Source organism: Gadus morhua, chromosome 3 (genome assembly GCF_902167405.1).
Source record: "Gadus morhua chromosome 3, gadMor3.0, whole genome shotgun sequence".
Taxonomy (NCBI): Eukaryota; Metazoa; Chordata; class Actinopteri; order Gadiformes; family Gadidae; genus Gadus; species Gadus morhua.
Genome location: NC_044050.1, coordinates 21105806 through 21129495, shown reverse-complemented (window position 1 = coordinate 21129495; position 23690 = coordinate 21105806). Strand labels below are relative to the sequence as shown.

Below are 23690 nucleotides of genomic sequence, written 5' to 3'. Positions count from 1 at the left end.
ATTCTGAAAAAGTTTCCTTAGAGTTTTTTTGGGGAGACCTGTAAGGAGGCCATTGCAGTTTACTGAAAAGACGGAATAAAAACGGATGAATGGAAACTTGATGGTCATTAAATCATATAAATCAAATATGATGCACGAAGATGTTAACAACGAAGACGACGACGACGACAGTAAACCGAAAATATCAGGAGCGCCATTAAGCCCCTTTGTCCATAACTCCCTGCCGATCCCAGTGCCCAGGTAGATTAAACCCCACCCATGTGTCAATCAAACGGAAGGGACATGAACCAAAAACAGACTGAGCAACCTATCAAAATAAACCAATAAACAAAACAGACTAAATAAATACATTTTGGGCCCTACAGTATGTACTCAGTCTCTTAGTGTGGGTGTTTATGTCCTGTATGTGTACTGGGTTGAAACATGCGGCCCTATGACCTCAAAAGGAACTACCTGGTGGAGGACAGTGAATGACCAAGGACGGATAAACATGACCAAGGGCCCTGGACACAAACAAGCCATGGACCCCTACCAACACGCAAATACTCGCACTAGCACACCGAATTTGGTCGCATATTATAACTCATGCAATCCGCAATCACACACATCTCACACACTCGTTTTCTGTTAAAAAAAAATTAAATGGACGGTATTTGTTGTACCAGGGCAGTCTTTGGTGTCTTTTTCTTTCTTTCGTTTGAGCTTTGCCGACCCGCTTAGCACACGTTTCTCCATTTTCACTGTGAAATTGACCGTTGACCAAGCATTACGACATTGACGTCACGTCACGTTATTTTTTTTTTTTAAATGTGATTTAAATGTTTTTGCATATCAAAAACATTCAAATCCTTTTATGACCAAAGTCTTGGCCATTTGAATTTATTTTTAATTAAAAAAAAGATATATATACAGGGTGCGATTTGCCGGTGGGGATGGTGGGGATTATCCCCCCCTCTGGTTTACACGTCCTACCCTCTGCTGAATTATTTTTATCCTCGGTGGGGATAAAAATTATCCCCCCCACCCAAAGTATTTTCACCATTACATCGTAATAATTAACAACCAAAATACACAGGGTCCGTCCTCATTTTGATTGTGCTGTGATTTTGATCTACCGGGAGCGAGTCAGAGGCGTCGCGCTCGCAGAAAGCAGTTTTATTTTGAAAACCAACCGGATTTACTTGCGTTTCTATGGTTTCAAAAGTCAACTTCCTGTCCCCGCCGAAACAAAAGTTTAAACCAAATGGACGAAAAATGAAAAGAATACAGAGCAGCATATCTTCATATTTGAAAAAGCTTGAGTCTGCGGCTTTTGATTTGGGCATCCAGGCTCGTAGGATTGGGAGAGTGTTTGATGTGCGCTGGCTGTCCTCATCCTGCACGTCAGTGACAGCTCTCTGGGAGAGCTATCCAGCCTTCCCGGCCCGCAGATTTGCAGAGATGTGGTTGAAGCAGGGTCACCACGCTGCTATCGATCCCCCAACAGGAAAGCAAAAAAAAGAGGCTGAAGTGCGTCATCAGAGCGGACTGTTTTCGTAGTCTGACCTATAGTCTACCCGATTAACCCATAAAAAAAAAAAAAACGTCTTGACAGCACATTGTGGTATTTCATATTTTCTGTTGAACTGATATCGGGGAAAAAATATATATTTTTTTTTTATTTGGCACATTTAAAAACAATATTAGCTATGAGAAAATATTTCTGCAAATGCAGTGGTTAAGTTCACGTTCAAAATAGGCCTACCGCCTACATTATGAAGCCTAAGTGTAAGGTTTAAATACACAAAGTCACAAGATCAACTGTTTTCATAAATTTTCACACTGTTGTGTGGTTATTTTTCCTGAATAAAATGTTTCTCAAAATTATCCCCCCCTCTGGTTTTTTCACAAATCGCACCCTGTATATATATATATATATATATATATATATATATATATAGATATATATATTATCAGTGGAGGCTTCTCCATTGAGGAGAGGGAGGAAGATCCTCCCTAACATTGTTGAGAATAAAAAATGTAGATTGCCCAGACTATTGTAATGAATTAATGCCCTTAAATATGACTACTTTATTGCCTTTGAATATATAATGTTCGTTTCCCTGGGTAAAGGGACATTAGCACCCCCTATCGCCTATTGACAATTACTTCAGGGAGGAACGTCCTCCCTCCGCCGCCGTTCACTCCCATTCATTTTCCCGAAAGTACTGGCGGCCGGTTGATAACATGGGTTTCAATGGGAGAGAGGGGGAAAATCCTCCTCTGAATGGGTGGGACCTTAAGGGGTCTGATTCGCGCAAAAATCTATCCGTCTGCGCTATGAACCAATAAACAGGATCCCTGGATGTTGAGCAGTGTTGCCAGATTGGTCCGATTTCCCACCCAATTGGGCTACTTTTAACTATGTTAGGCTGGAAAGATTATCATTGGGCGGGAAATCTGCCCAATCTGGCAACGCTGTCGATAGCAAACCCGGTCTGCATTGCCGCGGTGCACAGTCTGAGAGACGCAGAGCAAGTGAAATCTGCGATAGCGAGATCCTAAATGCACAATGGAAACATTGGAAACGGAGGACATTGTTAACGTCTTATTACAAAAAGCATTCCATTCATTCAGTTACAGTGCTAAGTTAGCGACCAAAGAAAGAGGTAGACCACTTCCCAAAATCAAGGTCACCAGAAGTAATGGCAACGTCAGTGTTGTGAGTGCTACATGGTTTGCTAGGTACGCATCACTTACTGGTAGCATTACAAGCAATTGTAACTGAAAATAAACATAGCTAAATAACTTCAGTCAGTGGGGCAAAAATAGGCCCAATGATAGGCCCAGATTTTTTGATTTACTTTTGCAAATCAATAGTAGGACTGATTTGACTAATATGCTTTGCATCCTTTCCTTCTCAAATTACAGTGATGCAACTGGTGGCTTTGTATACATTTTGTTCACATAACTCCCTCCCTGCTATTTTGTAGTTCACCAAAACACCCTGAAACAACTTGAGTCTCACATTCTTATGCCACCATACACCAACAGTGCAAGCAGGCCAATGGCAACCAAGCGCGCAGTCCTTCCTCCCTCACTTTAAAAACCACCAGCCGCCACTGATGTATATATATATCAAGGCCACCCCCATTGGCCTGGGCCCTGGACATGTGCCCCCATGCGGTAATCCGTCATTGTGAATGACGATCTAGCCGTCATTTCATTTTCCCATTGAAGGTGCACACCTGGGGTTGGGTCTCGGAGATGCCTGCGAGGAAGACAAGGTCGGCCAGGAAGAGGCAGATGCAGAGGTGGAGGTTGATGGTGTTGCGGGTGCCCTTGATGGAGCGGCAGAACATGAAGGTGAGGATGCACAGGACCAGACATAGCAGGGAGACGACCAGGCACAGCTTGGTCAGCAGCATGAGGCCAAAGGTGTGCTGAGAGGGGAAGAGATCAGAGCCCATTAGGCCAGATTAGATTAGTCTAGATCCAATACAATGAGATTGCATCAGATTGGATCCAATCGGGTTGACTCAGATTAGATAACCCTAGATTGGTTTGGATAAGATTAGACAAGTCAAGGCTAGACCATATACTAGACTCAATTATATTCGACTAGATACTATAAAATAAACTAGACAAGAGTATGATAGATAAGATTAAATTAGACTAGATTAAATCGTTGTGGGTGTGCGTGTGTTTGTGTGATTGTGATTGGTCGGTCCCGGGTTCCTCACGTTGACGGGGTAGAGGGCCATGAGAACGGCGAAGCTGCTGAGATGGGTGCAGCTGCAGACGGTGTGGGAGGCGTTGGAGGAGACCTGGGTGCAGCCGCGGGTGGACCAGGCCCCGCCCTCCTCCTCCTTCCCCTGCAGCCCGCCTCCCACAGCCTTCCAGTAGGCACAGGTGTAGCTCACCTCAGCGGACTCCTTCAGCTCCTGAGGATGGCACACACACACACACACACACACACACACACACACACACACACACACACACACACACACACACACACACACACACACACACACACACACACACAAACACATTATTTGCCTCTGATCTTTTAAAAACTGGCTTTTAAATAAATACATGCATTTGAGGAGATGTCTTGGTTGGTGCCTACCTTCAGGTGTCGTAGGGTGAGAATGACAGGCTTGTCTAGGTGCTGTGTGTCAGGGTTGGAGACCAACGCCGACACCACCTTGGAGAAGAGCTGGTAGCTGGGCTTCCTGTCGTTCTGTTCGGGTAAGGTTATCTGCTCAAAGGACTGGTTCAGCATAGTCTCCAGGTTCTTATAACTCACCAGAGCAGCGAGCGCGAAACCTGCGGACGCAGGGAGAAGAGATATGAACTCAAGTCACAGCAGGAGTGGAGGCTTGTGGGTGAGATGAGAGACTGAACAGAGGAGAGAGGAAGGGAGAGGAGGGGAAGAGGGGAGGAGAGAAAAGAGGCAGAACAGAGTGTTAGAGGAGTCGTTTTTGTCTACCAGGGTAGGTTCCGCTCCCGATGGCCGTGCTCCAGTCCGCCTCCAGGCTGGCGTTGGTGTTGGTCAGGCGCACCGGCCCGCTCGGGGGAGTTGTCTTCTTCCACACCGTGATCGTCGTCTCTACAAACAAACAAATAGGACTCGTGGCTAAAGGACATACGCAGTGGCATGGCTCTGCACATCGCATTGATTGAGTTTATCGTGAAGCGACTCTCATTGAAGGGGAAGAGGATTAGGGGTCAATGATCAATGATGAAGAGTACATAATTGGGGTGTCTGCGTGTGCGTGTCGTGCAGTCACCTGTCTGGCTTGTGTTCTTGCTGGTTTGGTTCTCAGTGAGTTGGGGGCCGATGAGTTTGATGGAGTCCTCCACTGTGCTGAGCAGGCTGCTCACGGCCACCACACTGTCGCCCGTATGGTTGCTGGACAGGACGTCCGCTGTCAGGTCGAAGAGGCTCTGCCATGTCGCAGCAGGACAGAGAAGACACAGGATTCAGGAGAGCAGCACCGCTGTGTTTGTGTGTGTGTGTGTGTGTGTGTGTGTGTGTGTGTGTGTGTGTGTGTGTGTGTGTGTGTGTGTGTGTGTGTGTGTGTGTGTGTGTGTGTGTGTGTGTGTGCGTGCGTGCCCATGCACTGCCTCTCTGTAGTTCTTACATTGAGGAGCACCGTGGGTCCAGTGGTCTTGTTCCCATACTGGTCCGGTCGGGCCAGCGCTAAACAGCTACGCTTCATTTGGGACAAGATTTCTGCCAGACCTCCATAAGGCTGGTGAGAACGGGAGAAGCCCAGAGAGAGCAGGCTTTAAAAATACCCGCTTTAAAGATACTTCGAAAAATACTATGCCAACAGAGTAATGACATAGTGATGCAGCACTGGGTTGTGGCAAGAAAACACTGGAAATGCACCCATACCACTTCAGTTAGCATATATGAATGCATTATGAGCACCCTCATAAAGCAAGCGCGTTATAATCACCTGTGATGACGCCGCAACGGGGTCCTCGAACTGGTCACACTTTAGCTCTAGAACAGTAAACAAACATGTTTAAGAGCAGAACATCCGGGACATGATACCCACCTCAACACATGCCTGTGATCATGTGAGAGTGAGGTCATGAATTTATTTAAAAAAATAAATGACCGCCCTGACAACCCTGTTTCAACCGAGTTTTGTTATGAAACTGCAAAAGGAAATACTCAATAGAGTCTAAACCGAAGATTAAACAGATTCAAGAGCTATGTGTGTGTGCGCGTGCGTGCATGCGTGTGTGTGTGTGTGTGTGTGTGTGATGTATGGAGTGTGTGTGTGTGTGTGTGGGTGTCCATTTCATCAAGCCAGGTTCTTTGTTGAGAAGAACGAATAACCAGGGAGATATCAGTGTACAGATGGAAGTTCTGGGACTAAGAGACCGAAGAAACACCTCCTCAAAGATTCACTTCAAACACTTCGAAACATCTGTGCAGTCTTGATCTGATATCCATCTGAGCTATTGGTCAAAACACACACTCCATGAACAGTGTTTTATGCACACATCATTACAACTATGTCTATAGCGACACTAAATGATGTTGCACGAGACATATCAGCAAAGCCCTCAGCCCTAACTTTTTCATGTTGTCAATGTAGGTTTTACAACGTTTTCTACTGCAGCTTTTAACTCCATGAAAATCATTCTGAACTAGAAAATTCCTCAAAGATAGCAATACAAAAATTATAGCTTTAGCCTGGCCCACTTTCTACTGCCACAGGCAACAATATATGTTGCTATTGATTGCTAGAATTACAACTCAAGACAGAAGAGGGTACTAATGATATTATGTTCATGCTGCTACTCTGTACAAAATGGTTTTAGACCATTACCCGAACATGGAGTCCTTTCATTGCCATAGTTAGTGAAGCCGGTTGGACACTCACACCAGAAGCCCCCGATGGAATTTATACAAGTTCCGTTAATGCCACAAACGCCTTCATTTGGCTTTGCACCATCCACACATTCGTCAATGTCTGGTAGGAAGGGGGTTGAAACACAGTGGAGAAAGAATCATTTTACTGGATATGGTTGAGAAACAGCTTCATTTGACAGAAAAAAAAAGAAACAACATACACACAAAGGGCCCTATTTTAACGGTCTGAAACGCAAGTGGGAAAGCGCAAAGCGCAAGTAGCTTTGTGGGCGGTTCTACGGCGCTATCGCTATTTTACAGGCGGATAAATGACGCTTGCGCCGCGGCGCAAGTGTCAAAGGGGTTGGTCTGAAGCAGCCTAATTACCCGTAGGTGTGGTTTGGGCGTAACGTGCAACAAACCAATGAGAGTGCCAGCTCCCATCCCCTTTAAGAGCCATGAGCGCATTTGAATCGGACGAGTTGATATTTAGACAGCGCGTCTGCAGTCTCCGATGAGACAGATGCACATGAATTTCAAACTGCAAATGGCTTAGTATATTGCCAAATAATATGGCCTAATTCACACATGGAATAAGGGGGTTTCTTCCACAACTTCAGAAATACTGAGTCCTCAAATAAATGTCGGCAAAGAAAACGTATGATAGGCTATAACATATGATATGCGGTAACTGTGGTTCTATTTAATGATATACGCAATACATTATAAACATTGTTTCTTATCAGTATTGTATGCTATCCTAATATGCATGTGTCCCCCCGGTAATAGACATTGGTTGCCATTGATTGTATTATGCGTTACGTGTTTAGTTTGCCCAAGTGAAGGAGTTCAAGTACCTCGGGGTCTTGTTCGCGAGTGAGGGTACTATGGAGCGTGAGATTGGCCGGAGAATCGGAGCAGCGGGGGCGGTATTGCGTTCGCTTTACCGCACCGTTGTTACGAAAAGAGAGCTGAGCCGCAAGGCAAAGCTCTCGATCTACCGGTCGATCTTCGTTCCTATCCTCACCTATGGTCATGAGGGTTGGGTGATGACCGAAAGGACGAGATCACGGGTACAAGCGGCCGAGATGAGTTTTCTCAGAAGGGTGGCTGGCGTCTCCCTTAGGGATAGGGTGAGAAGCTCAGCCATCCGTGAGGAACTCGGATTAGAGCCGCTGCTCCTTTACTTAGAAAGGAGTCAGCTGAGGTGGTTCGGGCATCTGGTAACGATGCCCACTGGGCGCCTCCCTTGGGAGGTGTTTCAGGCACGTCCAGTGGGGAGGAGACCTCGGGGAAGACCCAGGACTAGGTGGAGGGATTATATCTCAACACTGGCCTGGGAACGCCTCGGGATCCCCCCGTCAGAGCTGGTCAATGTGGCCCGGGAAAGGGAAGTCTGGGGCCCCCTGCTTAAGCTGCTCCCCCCGCGACCCGACCCCGGATAAGCGAACGAAGATGAGATGATGATGAGAGTGTTTAGTTTGCGTGTGTTTAAACAGAGCACACACGCGCGCCCGCATTCATTCATTATTTTTAACACTCACTCGCGGTAAAACAATGTTTTTCACGATCAAATAGGCCTACTCATCAAACCTAAAAGTTATGGGCATGTAGGCCTACACGATGTCTGTGTCAAGAAAATATGTGTTTGCTGTACGGTGTTTGCAGATGCATTGATTTAAAAGTACAACTTATTACCGCTGCATCAGCTGTTCTTTCCCAAATAATTTACCAAGAATGTGCGGCTAGGTAGATGAGAGAAGCAAAGTGTATGCGCGAGGTGCACAAGCAATCCGTATGCATGCATGCGCATGTAGGCATGCGCCCTTAAAATAGCGTCTGAACAACGCGCCACTGGCTTTAAACCAGGTATTTCCTGGTCAGTAGCGCAATGGTTTTCAGAAACGTCAAAATACCGTTTGCGCCAGAACACGCCTCCTCCTTCCGCCGAACCGCCCCTTGGGGCGCAAGATCATTCCCTAATTTACCGGCGAGTGGCGCAAGTGGCAAAAGAGCGCTCTGCGCCAGTTGTAAACTAGCAACGACACATGCGCCAATGACTAAGTCACTTGCGCCGGATGCAAGATAGGGCCCAAAGTCTCACCAATGCACGTGTGACTCGTGGCATCCTGCTTCGTATACCCTGAGAGACAGGTGCAGGTGTATTTTCCGATGGAGTTGCTACAGTCGGCATTGGGACCACAGATGTTCCCAATTTCCAAGCACTCGTTGATGTCTGTCACACCATGGGGAGGGACAACACAAAAGGACATGTAGGAATGTTATTGGCCCACACAAGATGGCAGTATATGCAAAAACACATAGGCAGACCTCCAGGGACTCTGGCTTGTAAGCACAGGGTCCTCAAATTGGTAATTATTTGTCCTCATAAGACAAAACACATCTTGCAACAAAGTGAACAGGAACGTACCCAAACACTGTCCGTCGTAGGTGAACTCAGGCCTATTTTTCAACTCCTTGTACCCAGGCATACACTTGCAGCAGAAACTCCCCGGAGTGTTGATGCACATGGCGTGGTTTCCACATATATTGACATTCTGTTCACACTCGTCTTCTTCTGTCACTGTGCACACATATTGAGTCATTAGGTTGGAGAAACTTTTCAAAATCATGACATCAATGGGCAGGTATCTTTCTAATGGATGCCTTCAGGGATATTGGGAATCAAACCCAGAGAATTTACAATACACTTTACATTTAGCAGACATTTATTTCCAAAGCAACTTACAACCATTCATGCACACAGTCACAAACCGATGGAGGAGTCATTCACACAAGGCGAGTTGTTAGGGTTAGGGGTAGACACATGTGGCTAAAAGCAGAAAATCCGGGAAATGATGCCAACCTAAACACATGCCTGTTATCATGTGAGAGTGAGGTAAACCGCAAGATTCAAGAGCTTGAGTGTGTGGTCAAATTTTTGTGTAATCCAGTGAATACCAGTGAGAAGATTGAAGTTCTGGGACTAAGAGACAGAACAAACACCTCCTCAAACATTCACTTCAAACATTCAAAAAACCGTCTTATGTATATTCCTGAATAGCTACCATTCAGTGATTCAGGAAAGAAGAACATACAAACTGACAAAAACACTTTTGAATTTGGTCATTTAGACATGTAGTTTCTCATGTTGATTGCCATGTTAAGTTGGCGGAACTTAAAGTAGCTTCACATGTAGTGAACTACTTTTGCAGTGTTTGTGTAACTTAGCTTGCTACATTTGACTGGGCTGTAGCCTCTGTGTAGTGAAGCTTCATTCGTGGCCCATGAAAGGCCTCACATGAAAGAGTGAGGCCTCTTTGAAGGATTATTGGACATAGAAGTCATACTTGTTCATTTTGCGACATATTGAAGTATTTGTTGCAAATAACAGTTGAGCACTTTAAGACGGTTGTCTTCCAGCTTATTATATTTGTATGACTTGACTTGTGACTTGCTTGACCTAAGCTATGAATTGACTTGACTCTCACAAAAATTACTCGGGACTTGCTTGAGACTCGAAGGTTAAGATTCGAGACTTGCTTGAGACTTGCACATGTGTGACTTACTCCCATTCGAACGTCGTTAGAGCAGTGCACGCACGTTCATGATGAAGGCTCATTTATGCTCTACGTTAGATACGCATACTGTCACAGCCCGGCTCTTGGCCATATCAAATTGGGAGACACACCAAGGTTTAAATGCAAAAGTAATCGATAAACAAAAAGGTAACCAAAAATAATGGTTTAACAAAAGTCAACTAATGTCTGGAGAGGGAGAGAGCCATGGGCAGACTGGTGGGCCATATATCTGCCACACACTGATTGGGCTTATTGTGTAGCTCCACCCACCCGGAACCATCTTAAAGGAGAAGTTCCACACAGATAGCCAGAGGGCCATCACACATACGGATATGAACGGAGCCTTCTGTCCGTACTCTGCGTACATTTCGTCGCTATTTCTGTACGTATCCTGCAAGTTTTTGGAAAGCGTACCAAAACGGACCAAACGTTGCAGTACCCCCGGAAATTGTGGGGGCACTGTCGAGCATTGTACACAAAAAAAGTGCCGTGAATAGCATACAAAAAGTAAAGCTCATCAAAAACCCAGAAGGACATCCTGAATAACTGAAAGTGACGTTCATCATCAATTTCTCTCATCGCTAAAACCAATGACTGGAATTCTCCATCCAAACTCCGGGATGTATTTAGTGGTCTCACTGACCACCGCCGTCTACAACACTGCCTTCGTTTTTGCCCCCTTCTCAATAGATGCAGGATTGTTATCTCCCCCAAGATTGAACAGTGTATTATGCACACATTACACATTATTACAGTCTATAGCGACACTAAAGGCCGGTTTACATTCCTCTGTAAAGTGCTGTACGTAGACACAAAGAGCCCTCTCCGTAGCCGGAGAGCCTGTCCGAGACCCTCACCGTAACTTACGTGCGCATCCAATATTTTTTAACTATCCGTCTACGCAACAGAGACGGCGAGGGCTTTGATTGGTCATCTAACAAAATAATTTCCGGAATCTCTTTTCCCAGTTTGACTTTGCACCTTATTTACTTTGTACATTGTTTACTTTGCACATATTGGATCAATAAAACTCCAAATAAGATTACAACACTATTTACATGGTTTGGAGTCAACATATAAAATCGATCGGGTGGCGAGGGGTCGGGGGGTCTACGTAGTTACGGAGTCGGAGTACGGATTAGGCAGTAGGGAAAGTATACTTTGGCCTTAAATGTTGTTACACGAGACCAGATACCAGCAAAGCTCTCAGCCCCAACTTAAGCCCCAAGTCAATTCAGGCAATTGCAACGTTTTCTACTGCAGCTATTTACTCCGTGAAATATTTCTGAACTAGAAAATTCCTCAGGAACAAAACGACTCAATCCAGGAAGATTTCCGCTATAAATCACTTTAGGTTGGTCCACTTTCTCCCTACCACTGTGGGAAGATCTCAGGCAACAATAGCTGTTGCAATTGATAGCTAGAACTACAACTCAAGACAGAAGAGGCTGCTATTGATAAATGTTCATACTGCTACTTTTCACAAAATGGTGTAGGTGCATTACCCGAACATGGAGTCCTTTCGTTGCCATAATTAGTGAAGCCGGTTGGACACTCACACCAGAAGCTCCCGTTGGTATTTCTACATGTGCCGTTAATGCCACAAACGCCTTCATTTGGCTTTGCACCATCCTCACATTCGTCAATGTCTGGTGGGAAGTTAAGAGGTTGAAACACAGTGGAGGAAGACTCATTATACTGGATATGGTTAAGAAACCTTTTTACAGTTGTGACAGAAAAAACAGAAACAACTTCCACACAAACAAATGTCTCACCAATGCAGGTGCGACTTGTAGGACTCTGCTTCGTATACCCTGAGCGACAGGTACAGGTGTAGCTTCCGATGGTGTTGTTGCAGTAGGCATTGGAACCGCAGATGTTGTCCCTGGAGCACTCATTGGTGTCTTTCACACCATGGGGAGGGACCACACACAAGGACATAGAGGAATGTTATTGGCCCACACAAGACGGCAGCATAGAATGGCTAAGTCACCCCCCTTCCGGTAGAGCCCAAGGGACCTATGGGATCGTAAAGTATGAATGGGTTTCAATGGAGAGAAAGTAATTATTTTCTGGTCCCTGTCTTGTTATGCCCCGAATTACACATATGTTGTTCGTGGATTTAAATGATAATATTTCATGTCAAGAGTCTGACCGTTTATTGGGCAATTGTTCAGTTAAAGGCTGTAGAGAAAACATAATAGGCGTGTTTCCGAACAAGCATGCGTTGGGTTGCCTCACATTACCTCGCATTACATAATGCATTCTGGGATAAAATCGTCGGAAATGTGATAACTTCCCTATGCGACAGGCCACATCAGCCCGTGGCATTAGCCGGTGTGGGTACCAGATTGACTAGGCTGCCAGATCGACTTGGGGTCCTGCGCTTACAGATGACGTATCGACACTTCACGTATCGAAAAAAAACAACGGACAAAACCCGGAAGGGTTGTTTATAAAAGGGGCTCAATCATGGATATAAAAAGAAGGCTCAATCCGTTTTGGTTTTGATTTCATTGAACACAGCCCGTTCTTTCGCACAAACAAAGCCATTGGAAACACGTCTAAAAGCACTGATGAATGCATATGTAACCCAGTCCCTGTTAGGGACTCTTATTCTGAAGGAGGAGAGCGGAAGTGTCTGCGTGTGGGTCGCTGTTTTGACTCTGTGTTGGGAGCCCTAGAAATAAAGTGGATCGCCCCGTTCAGTGAATGGAGTTAACCGATTCTTCTTTTATACAGTATATGACCCAAGTATAGGCAACAATAATTTGTACATTCGATTATTATTCATAGATTAGAATCATCAAAAGGAGATTGTTAATACTTGGGAATAACGTGGGAATGAATTAAACGCGCATGCACATTTAAAAGACAGCGTTTACAGGAAGTGCGTCATTATTGTGCATCTAGGACCCGAGTCGATCTGGCAGCCGAGTCAATCCGACACCCACACCGGTATTCTGACAATTTCTGCGGTGCCATGCTGCAAATTCCGACGCATCATTGTTCCGACATTTCAATGTTCCGAAATATTTCCCATTAGATCGACATGCCACTATGCCGACGGTTCTATGCTACGCAAATGGAACGCAAAAGGTCAGAAGTTCGGTTTTACCGATTAGTCAAAAAAGAGGTGTATTAGGCCAACAGTTCTATATGCCGAAAATACACAATCCCTGGAGTTTTATAGCCTCTCTCTCTCTCTCTCTCTCTCTCTCTCTCTCTCTCTCTCTCTCTCTCTCTCTCTCTCTCTCTCTCTCTCTCTCTCTCTCTCTCTCTCTCTCTCAGCAGGTGAATTTATGAAGGGCACGGTATACAGGAATTAATACTTTCCTCGTAAAGAAGTCAAATGTTGAGTAAAAAAATGAAACAAATCCAATTGTTATGTTTAGTAGCTGTGTGTGTGTATGTGTTGTTCACTGTGTTTGCAGTTTGCTTTTACTAGCCTAAATAATTTCGCTGGTATTGATTTAGTCAAACTTATACCTTATACTGTCTACTTAGCCGATTGTGGGCGTGTGTGTGTTGCCCGTGTTGGCAATTAGACCTCTGCTCTCCGTCCATGGTCGAAAACACTGTGTCAAAATAAAGGGACGTTTTTGTCACTCTTCTCTCCAATATGCATTGTGAACATGAGATGTAGGCCTAGAAGGTTGTATTTTGGTGCTTAGTCTCTGTGGGTGAGTGTGAGAGAGAGAGAGAGAGAGAGAGAGAGAGAGAGAGAGAGAGTCCAGGGGAACTCCAGGGATTGTGTATTTTCGGCATATAGACCGTCGGCCTAATACGGCACTTTTTTCATAATCGGCAAAACGGCACTTCAGACCAATGCGCTCCGTTTTCGTAACATAGAACCGTCGGCATAGTGGCATCATGTCGATCTAATGGGAAATATTGCGGAACATTGAACTGTCGGAATAGTGAGGCGTCGGAATATCCTATCCTCCCATCTGAAAAAAGCGGTGAAGTGGAGCAGAGAGATTGTCATGCCTGTACCAGAGTTCTAGGTACGGATTGTTACATATATCATTCGCGTCGAGAGCAGCGCAGAGCTGTAGTTCACAAAGCGGCCTCACACAAAACCTAACCTTATCGAACTTCTTTGCGATAAATTGTAGTTTTCTTTGGAAGAAAAGTACCTTTAAGAACAACAAACAACTCATGTGAAATTCATGGCACAATTCAAACGGGCCAGAAAATAATTTTCATTTTCATTTTCATTTTGAGGACCCATGCACCGGAAATAGAAATGCGCAACCCAGTCTCACGGAAATACGTGACACTGTCACGTCACGTCATTTAATCTATTCATTCGTGATCTGGGACACGTAATTCCATTTTTTTTGTGCCAAAAAGCACAAATTTCAAACTCATTCTAAAAAGAAGAGATGAAGCAGCTACCTTTTTTCGGTCGCGGTTTGCCTACAGAGCAGCGCACCTGCATTAAATATATCCGTGAATTGTCACAATTTCTCAGAATCAAAGGTGAAAGTAGAAACGGGTGGCCAAGGTCATATTGTTAGAAATCTGTGCTTTTTGGCACGAAAAAATTGAAATTACGTGTCCCAGATCACGAATGAATAGATTAAATGACGTGACAGTGTCACGTATTCCCGTGAGACTGGGTTGAAATGTGGGACTACGCCACTCTATACACACACGTACCTCCGGATAATCAGGCTTGTAAGCACTGGGTCCTCGTGTTTGGTCATAATTTGTCCTAACAAGAATGTAGGCAAACAGGAACAGGAACGTACCCAAACACGGGTCGTCGATGTTCAACCAGTTGAACCCAGGCAGACAATTGCAGCAGAAACCCATCGGACTGGTGAAGCACTTTGCGTGGTGTCCACATATACCAAATGTGTTATGTTCACACTCTTCTTTTGTCACTGTGCACACATTTTGAGTCATTAAGTTGGAGGTACTTTTCTGAATCATGACAGGTAGGTATCTTGCTAACGTTTTTCACATTTTACATTTAGCGGACATTTATTTCCAAAGCAACTTATAACCATTCATAAACACATTCACAAAGTCACACACCGACGGAGGAGTCATCCACACAAGGCAAGCTGTTACCCTGCGTTCACACCAAAAGATGCAAAAAGTTGCCGCGCAGCAAAATTTGATTTGCGGCGCTGCAAATCAGATTTTGCCGCGCCGCAAATCAAATTTTGCTGCCGGTTTTCTCGGCAGCAAGTGATGCGGCAGCAAAGCAGCAACGCGTCTCTACATTCACTTTGAATGGGATCGTGCTGCGCGGCAACTTTTTGCATCTTTTGGTGTGAACGCAGGGTTGGAGGAGCCGGGGATCGAAATAGCAACCATCCGGTTACAAGTCAACCCGCTCTCCTTCCTGGGCTAAGCCAACCCTGAATCATTTGGCTGGGAGTCGCACACCTATGCTACCCATTTAAAACAACAGAGGAGGATGACATAGTTACCGGGGGCATCAACTACTCGGCAGAAAGAATAGGAACCCTTGAGCATAAACAGTAACTCTGTGGAGGAGAGAGGGAGAGAGAGTTAATTTCCAAAACATGCTTCTATTCTATAAGTCAGGCAGCCATGACCCAAGCCACAGAAACAATCTTCAGCAGTCTGACATTTGAGTTGGAGTCTCATTCTTTTACAATCCGTGAAAAGGATGTTATTTACAGTTTAGAAACATCCATGCACCACTTTCCCCATCTCACCGTTGATCTTATCCTTCTGCAGGAAGCACACAACCTGCAGAGGGATGGTTCTGTTCTTTCTTTTTTGTGTCGTTTGTCACTAGATTGTGTTCCATACCCAATGTCTTCCAGATTTCCACTTAAATTATAAATACTGTTTGTTCTCCATCCCAGCGTATTCTAGAACCCTCTCATGCATACCACTGTCTACATTCACTGAGAATACCGTTGCAGCTCAACAATACACTGAGTGAGTGGGCAGCAGACGCTGTTTTAAACTGTGAGTCAGATTGGCTGTGATCACAACTCAATGAGCTACAGTGAGGTCTTGTTAGCGGTGGGGCAGGGGTTTGCAGATGACCAGAGAAAACATCCATGACTTGTACAGTGCTTTGCTGAGATCTTTAATGTCTGGCCGTGTCGGTCAGCATTGCTCTCTCATAATCCCTGGCTGGTAACGTATATTAAGGTCCTTGTATTTAAGCCTCTGTTAATAGGTACTAAGACACTTATTATATGCTTATTAACATTAATTGGTGTTAATAAGTCTTAATAATAACATAATAAACATTTTTATTGTGAGATTATACGACTTTATAAGCATGTATAAGAAACTATTTATTGATTGCTTAATGACATTAATAATAGTCTTATGAGTTTCTTAGTTGTTAATAAAAGCATTACATACCCATTCATTGAGTCTTACTAACTTACCTATTATCATTGTTAAGCCGTTACTAAGCATTTTTTATGCTTATTAAGGTTAATGAATCCTTTATTAAACTGCTATTTAAGCATTTTGCAGCTACGGGATCTAAAGTGGGAACAATGCTTATAAAGGTTAATAAGTTTGCACTTTTGAGCGAGCTTGATCTGTTTTGTGCCTCATATAATATATCCTTGAAAGGCTTTTATTTTGAAGGTAATTTTAAACCGGAAGTTCTGTTCATGCAAGTGGATGATGGTTAGACGCATATGCTTGATGAGGTGTTAAACAACTATAAGTAACTCATAAGACCATTATTAATGTTATTAAGTAATCATTAAATAGTTCACAAGATTCTTATAAGTGCTTTTAAAAGTTTTAGAAGCACTTGATTCTTATCGGGATATGTTTGCATTGCAGATAGGTAATACACAGGTAACAAAAGGTAAGTGGGAATGACCATAGTGGAGAGTTTAGGATTTGCGGGAGAGGCCAAGTTAACTGCAATGCACTATGGGATAAGTAGACATGTCTGCAAGTCTGCAAGAAATTTAAAGGAATCTACGTAACAAAGAAGTCAGTCGATTGGGCTACTGGCTCCAATGCAAATGCGAATGTGAACTATATTAACCTCAGTTAGAGAGAGGGAGGGATGTATCTTAAGATACAGGGAGAATGTATACAATTCATTTTAATATTGATAGTAATTATATAAACAAGGTAAATATAATTTGTATATAATTGTATATTATAGCTATGATTGACATTTCCATGAGAGGTACGTTCAGCAGAACGCTTCAAATCAGGTAGTGAAATACCCTCTACCCCCTATAACTTACTCATACACAAGTGTGTATGAGCAAGTGTGTATGAGTGTCTCTCACTCTCTCTCTCTCCCTAATACACACACACACACACACACACACAAGACTCACCCAGTATAAGGAGGAGGATTTTCCCCGCCATTTTAAATTCTAAATAGTTGTGAAGGAACTGAGGTTGTATTGTATTCCGTCTGTTAATGAACAGAATAGGCCTGTTGTCTTGATTTCATCCGTCGTCAGACAACCCAGTCAATTCCAATCAACCGGTCGTAGAGCAAGTCGATAGAATGAATGGATCTCCTTCAGAAAGTTCCTTTAAAGGGAGATATCGTGTTAAGGTGCAACTGCAAGACGATGGAGAAAGAAAAAGGAATGAGTGTGAACGTGGACCATTATCAAAAAAGTTCAATTAGAATACCTGAATGGTGCCGTGAACTCGATTTTTTCATCTAAAGGGTGAAAGACTGCACCATTACTTATACTGTTTCACAATATATTGTAGCGGGCTCCTGGGCGTGGGGTTTCCGCGTCACCAAGTTGAAAATTAAACCACACAACACAGAGAGCAGTTCAAAGTCCAGGTCATTTGTTCAACGGGTTTTTATACAACCAGGGTGGGAAAAGTGTAATCTACCTCCGCTCTCCCATTTAACCCCAAGCACTCCTGCTTGATGATCCTCAGGCTTGCATCGTTAAAGGGAGGAAGTCCATGTAAGGCTTGGGGGTGGAGGCAGCAGGTCGCCAGATATACCACTCCCCTCACTCCTCCCTGCCGTCTGCCACAATAGTCACAACAAAAACGAATCTTACCTGTTCTTAAAGATAAACCCCTATCAAACAACTCAACTCGTAACATGGCCTGGAAATATTCTGGGCGGGTGCAGGCGTGATGAAATTCAGGTGTATGCTGTGAAAGCCCTTTTCCCAAAAGACCTGTTGTTATTTAGCAATGAACCCCTTATTATTGGGAAAGTGATTGCCGCCGGTAAATTCCTTCCTTCGCACTCAAAAGGCTGTTGAAATTTGCCTCTAAATTAAACATTGATCAGCGAATCTAGGACGAAACATAAATGATCACATTCATCTTATCTTTCCTCACGATCCGCTATAGCTTTCCACCTCATAAGCAGGCCGTCAAAAAAACGCATCTCTGTAAGCATGCCTATGCTCCACGTGGGGAACCTCTGCCTCTACTGTGGTCAGATGGGACACCTCCTGTCCAAGTTATCAGCAAAAGCCCGGGCTCACCAGTGAGGGAGGAGGTCCTGGTGAGCCACACATCCAAAACCTCCTCCAACCTACTCCTCATGTGCCCAGCCCGACTACTGTTGCCTCAAGGCTCCCAGACTCTCGCCACACTTATAGGGCCCTATTTTAACGGTCTGAAACATAAGTGAGAAGCGCCAAGCGCAAGTAGCTTTGTGGGCGGTTCTACGGCGATGTCGCGAAAAAAGGACTCTTGCGCCCGGCGCATATCTAAAAAGGGTTGGTCTGAAGTAGCCTAATTAGCCGTAGGTATGGTTCGGGCGTAACGTGCAATAAACCAATGAGAGTGCCAGCTCCCATCCCCTTTAAGAGCCATGAGCGCATTTGAATCTGACAAGTTGATATTTTGACAGCGCGTCTGCAGTCTCCGATGAGACAGATGCACATGAATTTCAAACTTTAAATGGCTCAGTTTATGGCCAAATAATATGGCCTAATTCACACATGATATAAGGTTTTCTTCCACAACTTCAGAAATACTGAGTAATACTGCCCAAATAAATTTCGGCAAAGAAAGCGTATATGATATAACATATGATATGCGGTTACTGTGGTTCTATTTAATGATATATGCAATACATTATAAACATCGTTTCTTATCAGTATTGTATGCATTATCGTTATCGACTTGTGTTCCTAATATGCATGTGTCCCCCCGTTAATATACATTGCCATGGACTGTATTATGCGTTACATGTTTAGTTTGCGTGTGTTTAAACAGATGGACGCACACGTGTGTGTGTTACACATACACACACGCGCGCCCGCATTCATTCATTCTTTTTAACACTCGCGGTAAAACAATGTTTTCTCACGATCAAATACTCATCAATCCTAAAAGTTATGGGCATGTACACGATGTCTGTGTCAAGAAAATATGTGTTTGCTGTACGGTGTTTGCAGATGCATTGATTTAAAAGTACCACTTATTACCGCTGTATCAGCTGTTCTTTCCCAAATAATTTACCAAGAATGTGTGGCTAGGTAGATGAGAGAAGCAAAGTGTATGCACGAGGTGCACAAGCAACATTATGCATGCGCCCTTAAAATAGCATCTGAACAACACGCCGCTGACTTTAAACCAGCTATTTCCTGGTTTGTGGCGCAAGTGGTTTCTGAAACTGCAAGATAGCACCAGGGAACGTTTGCGCCAGAACACGCCTCCTCCTTTCGCCGAGCCGCTCCTTTGGGAGTAAGATCATTCCCTAATTTACCGACGCGTGGCGCAGGAGGGAAAAGAACGCTCTGTGCCAGTTGCAAACTAGCAACGACACATGCGCCAGTGTTTAAGTCAATTGCGCCGGATGCAAGATAGGGCCCATAGACTCTGGTTCAGATGTGAACATTATCAACGACGATCTAGCTCAACAGCTGGGGGTCAATCGAGTTATCCTGCCCTGTCCAGTTCCCGTCAAGGCTTTGGACGGCCTCATTATGAAGACAGTCGCCCACCAGAGGGTGTCTATCCATATGCTCCTCTCTGGCAACCACCATGAGACTGTACAGTTCCACATCCTGCAGTCTCCTCGCCATCCGCTCCTCCTGGGGCTCCCCTGGCTCCGTCGTCATAACCCCCACCTCGACTGGACCACTGGGGCTATCCTAGGTTGGAGCTCATCCTGTCATCAGATCTGCCTGCTGCCACCACTTCCAGGACCAGCCCGGTCCCAGCTCCAATCGCCTGTTTGTGCCACCTGACCTCCGGTCCGAGGTTCTGCAGTGGCCCCTAGCTCTCAACGCACCTGCAACCCTGGAATCCAGGGAACCAAGGAGGTCGTTCTGGTGGTCCTCCCTGGGAGAGGACAACAGAGGCTTTGTCAACGCCTGTCCTACTTGCAACCAACTCAAGCTCACGCTCCAGGCTCCTGCTGGTCTCCCGCATCCACTGCCGGTTCCTCATCGCCCCTATCCAACATCTCCGTGGATTTCGTCACCGGTCTGCCACCGTCCTGCGGCAACACCACCATACTGACGGTGGTAGACCGCTTCAGCAAGATGGCCCAATTCGTGCCATTACCCAAGCTACCATCAGCCAAAGAGACTGCCCAGCTGCATGCTGCTGACTCACGTCGTCCGGCTCCACTGCATCCCGGTTGCCTAGGTCTCTGACCGGGGCTCCCAGTTCGCCTCGGACTTCTGGAGGGAGTTCTGCTCGCTCTTAGGGGCCACCATCAGCCTGTCCTTGGGATACCATTCCCAGTACAACTACCAAACCAGGAACCGAAGATGAGAGGATGGAGGGCTCTGACGAATATTAGTCAGATCAGTAATCAACCCGGTATATAGACTCCCCTCTCAGTTCACTCAGTGCAAGATTGCCCTAAGTCTTCAGTACTAGCATCTCGAGCGTTTTCCGGATTGATTCCCCGTTATCAACTCTGCCTGCTCTGTCCTGTCTCTTCTCTGTCTCTGACACACAGATCGGTTTAATACCGATCTGTGTGTCAACTGTGTGTATGCACGTATGGTGATTGGTGATGTGGTGTCTCAGTGTCACTGGGTGACCCCTGACCTCACCTTTGGCTTCGTTGATCAGGGCAGGGTTGTGTGGCTGCAGTGCCACCACTGCTGAGAAGAGGGGGGGGATGGAGCTGTGGTTGCGTCTGTGCCGGAGCTGCCATTCTGCGGGTGAAGTCCTCCTTCACCCGCAGAATGGCAGCGAGGCACCTCGCGGATGACAAGAATGTTGGGTACAGAGGCTCAGGGAAACTAAATGCATGAGATGTCTACTATAACCGCTGCTATATTTACATTGTTTATTTATATTGTTCCACCGGTAAATATATAACTACCACTAGAGTTTGCCACATTAGGGTTTGTCTACAATATAAGAGGGAAATTAAAGACTCTTGTAAGGACACCTTAAAGTAATCCTCTTCTTTTGTAGGATAGGCCTATCCATCGAAACACAAAGGCTGTCTAATAAAAGATTAACAAAGCAATACACAAGCTTAGTATGGAACTTACCGGTTCCAGTCAAGCACTTTGTGTTGCACAGAGCCAATAGGAATTCCTCTGTAAAAGTAAGTTTATCGAGTGCAGGTCCGGGCATAATGCTGTCGGAGGGGAGGTTGTCAGAGCCAAATAGCACATTTTATCCCTGAGATGGAGGTGTGTCAAAAGACAGTCACCACTTTCCTGTAACAATTAATTAGCTATTGCTATTAATATCTTTACCTAATACATAGCAATTATATTTCTGTAGTTGCGATTTTTTAACATTTGTTTAAATATAAACATTATAATTAGTGCTGTCAGTTTAACGCGTTATTAACGGCGTTAACACAAAGAAATTTTGACGGCGTTATCGCGCGATTAACTCTATATTGGTTTGGCAAACGTCGTTTTTTCACCTGCTATCTAGCAATAACTAGTCACGTTAGAAAAACTACAACACCATACCGGATCTAGCTACACCCTGGAAACAAAACAAGCATGCCGCACAAACTTGATGGGGCAAGCAAGGATACGGAGCGCGATGAAAAACTCCTTAAAAGTGTGTGTTTGTGTGTCACTCTGAGTGAGAGGTTGCGGGCGCCGAGCTCAGGCTGCCCGGACAGCGCTGCAAGGTACTTTTATAAATGCAATATTGTTATCCCGATATATCAGCCCAATATATCAGCCCGACAGCCCCGAAACGTTAACGGCCCACTGGGAATTCTCCCGACTGGTAATGTGTATAGGCCTACGTACAGTAGGAATATTCATACTGGTTTAAATAATAAATGTTATAGTATTTCCTATCTTTGCTGAGCAAGAGTTTTGTTCGAAAGTTCAGTGATTGAAACAAATAAAAGCCCGGGCTATTGAAGTTTTACGGTAGGCCTACCACTGTCATGCACCTACCCGATGTCAAGTGGACCGGGTTGAATTCACTACGGGTCTCTCTTCTTACTGTCCTTCTCAAAACTCTCTGATCTCACTAAAAGACTAGCAGCACGAAATCAAGGGATAGTTAGAATAGAAAAAAAATTGCGATTAATTGCTCAACAGCACTAATTATAATACAAGGCTGATGTGAAGGCCTCTCAAACACATTTGATCGGTCAAACATCATAAAACTCAATTCCATGGAAGTCAATGTGTGCAAAAGGTGAAAATATTTTCTTTTTAACTCAATAGCAAAGTAAATCAAACAAATATTCACATGATAGGCCTAACAGCCACAAGTAGAAAAATACAATAGAGATTGCATAGCTACATTCAAATAAATGCTGGTTTTCATAGTTCTCAATTTTATAAAATAATAAAAGTGCAATAGTATTAGCAACGTGTGAAGACAGTTTGAGGCGTATGTTTATTTTACTCCGAACAACACCGTTCGATATTAATTAACTACTGTCATGAACTAGCTTGTAATTCATGAAAAAAAAGGGGAGACCAAACAAGTTTAACTGAAGTATATTTATTTAGAAACAATAAAGATAAACCATGTACATCAGTATTGTCCGGAGTATCTGGAGTGTCTGGAGTGATGTGTAGTATATCAGACCCATCTAAAGAACCAAAAGCCCTGCTGTCTGGGTAGGATGAGAGAGTGTGAGTTGGTCTAGGCAGCCATCTCATATAAGTGTTGATGAGCCTGATTGGAATGGAGATCAGGTACGTTGCAGCTCCTGGTGCCACACTTGAGACACGCCTCCAAAATCCCCTGCACAACAATCTAGAGCAAGTTCATCACACCTCCCCCCATAAGAGCGGAGACCAAACAGGTACTCCGCTAAAAAAAAACATTTTACTAAAAAATACAAACTTCAGAATATGTACTGGCCATCTATTTAGTTGTGTACATGCCCTATACCAATCCCTAATGTTCCTCATCTCAACCCCTCAGCAACTTGGTACCTAGAAGCATTTAGGAGAGATCAGGACAAACAACTAGGACAGACAGATAGAGGTAACATATATAAGCGTGTACAGTAAAACTGAAGTAAGACGCGCAAGACGAAGCGTCAGCCATTATATCCTCAGAGCTTTTTATATGGCGAATATCCTGACTAAATGCCTGCAAGAACAACACCTACATCATCAAAGTCTCTTAGCAAGCAATAGTAGCTTGTGGTTACCAATGTGCTTGTAGATTTTAAAATATAAATATTTTAAATCAAAACACCTAGTTAAAACTCATCACCAAACCAACCAACCCTATCACTAAACTAACCAACCCCATCACCATGCATACCAACTCTTTTCCATACCAACCAACCAACTCTTTTCCATACAAACCAACCAACTCTTCAACCATACAAACCAACCAACTCTTCAACCATACAAACC

General features: G+C 44.4%; 1 protein-coding gene across 2 annotated transcripts in view; it reads right to left on the bottom strand.

Moving 5' to 3' along the window:
* LOC115539899 (CD97 antigen) overlaps positions 1–17762 on the bottom strand; it is a 21812-nt gene extending 4050 nt beyond the window's left edge. The window contains exons 1-16 of one of the 2 annotated variants that reach the window (XM_030350776.1): positions 17566–17762; positions 17259–17460; positions 15387–15443; positions 14697–14831; positions 11715–11843; positions 11445–11588; positions 8790–8942; positions 8463–8594; positions 6336–6479; positions 5451–5497; positions 5130–5240; positions 4776–4932; positions 4475–4594; positions 4112–4311; positions 3723–3923; positions 3228–3422 (exon numbers count right to left, since the gene is read on the bottom strand). In XM_030350776.1, coding sequence (XP_030206636.1) covers positions 3228–3422; positions 3723–3923; positions 4112–4311; positions 4475–4594; positions 4776–4932; positions 5130–5240; positions 5451–5497; positions 6336–6479; positions 8463–8594; positions 8790–8942; positions 11445–11588; positions 11715–11843; positions 14697–14831; positions 15387–15443; positions 17259–17289 — 1956 coding nt within the window. In that variant the 5' untranslated portion in view covers positions 17290–17460; positions 17566–17762. The remainder of the gene's footprint in view (positions 1–3227; positions 3423–3722; positions 3924–4111; positions 4312–4474; positions 4595–4775; positions 4933–5129; positions 5241–5450; positions 5498–6335; positions 6480–8462; positions 8595–8789; positions 8943–11444; positions 11589–11714; positions 11844–14696; positions 14832–15386; positions 15444–17258; positions 17461–17565) is intronic. The other variant, XM_030350775.1, reaches the window with a different exon arrangement.
* Between the last annotated feature and the right edge of the window lie 5928 nt (positions 17763–23690).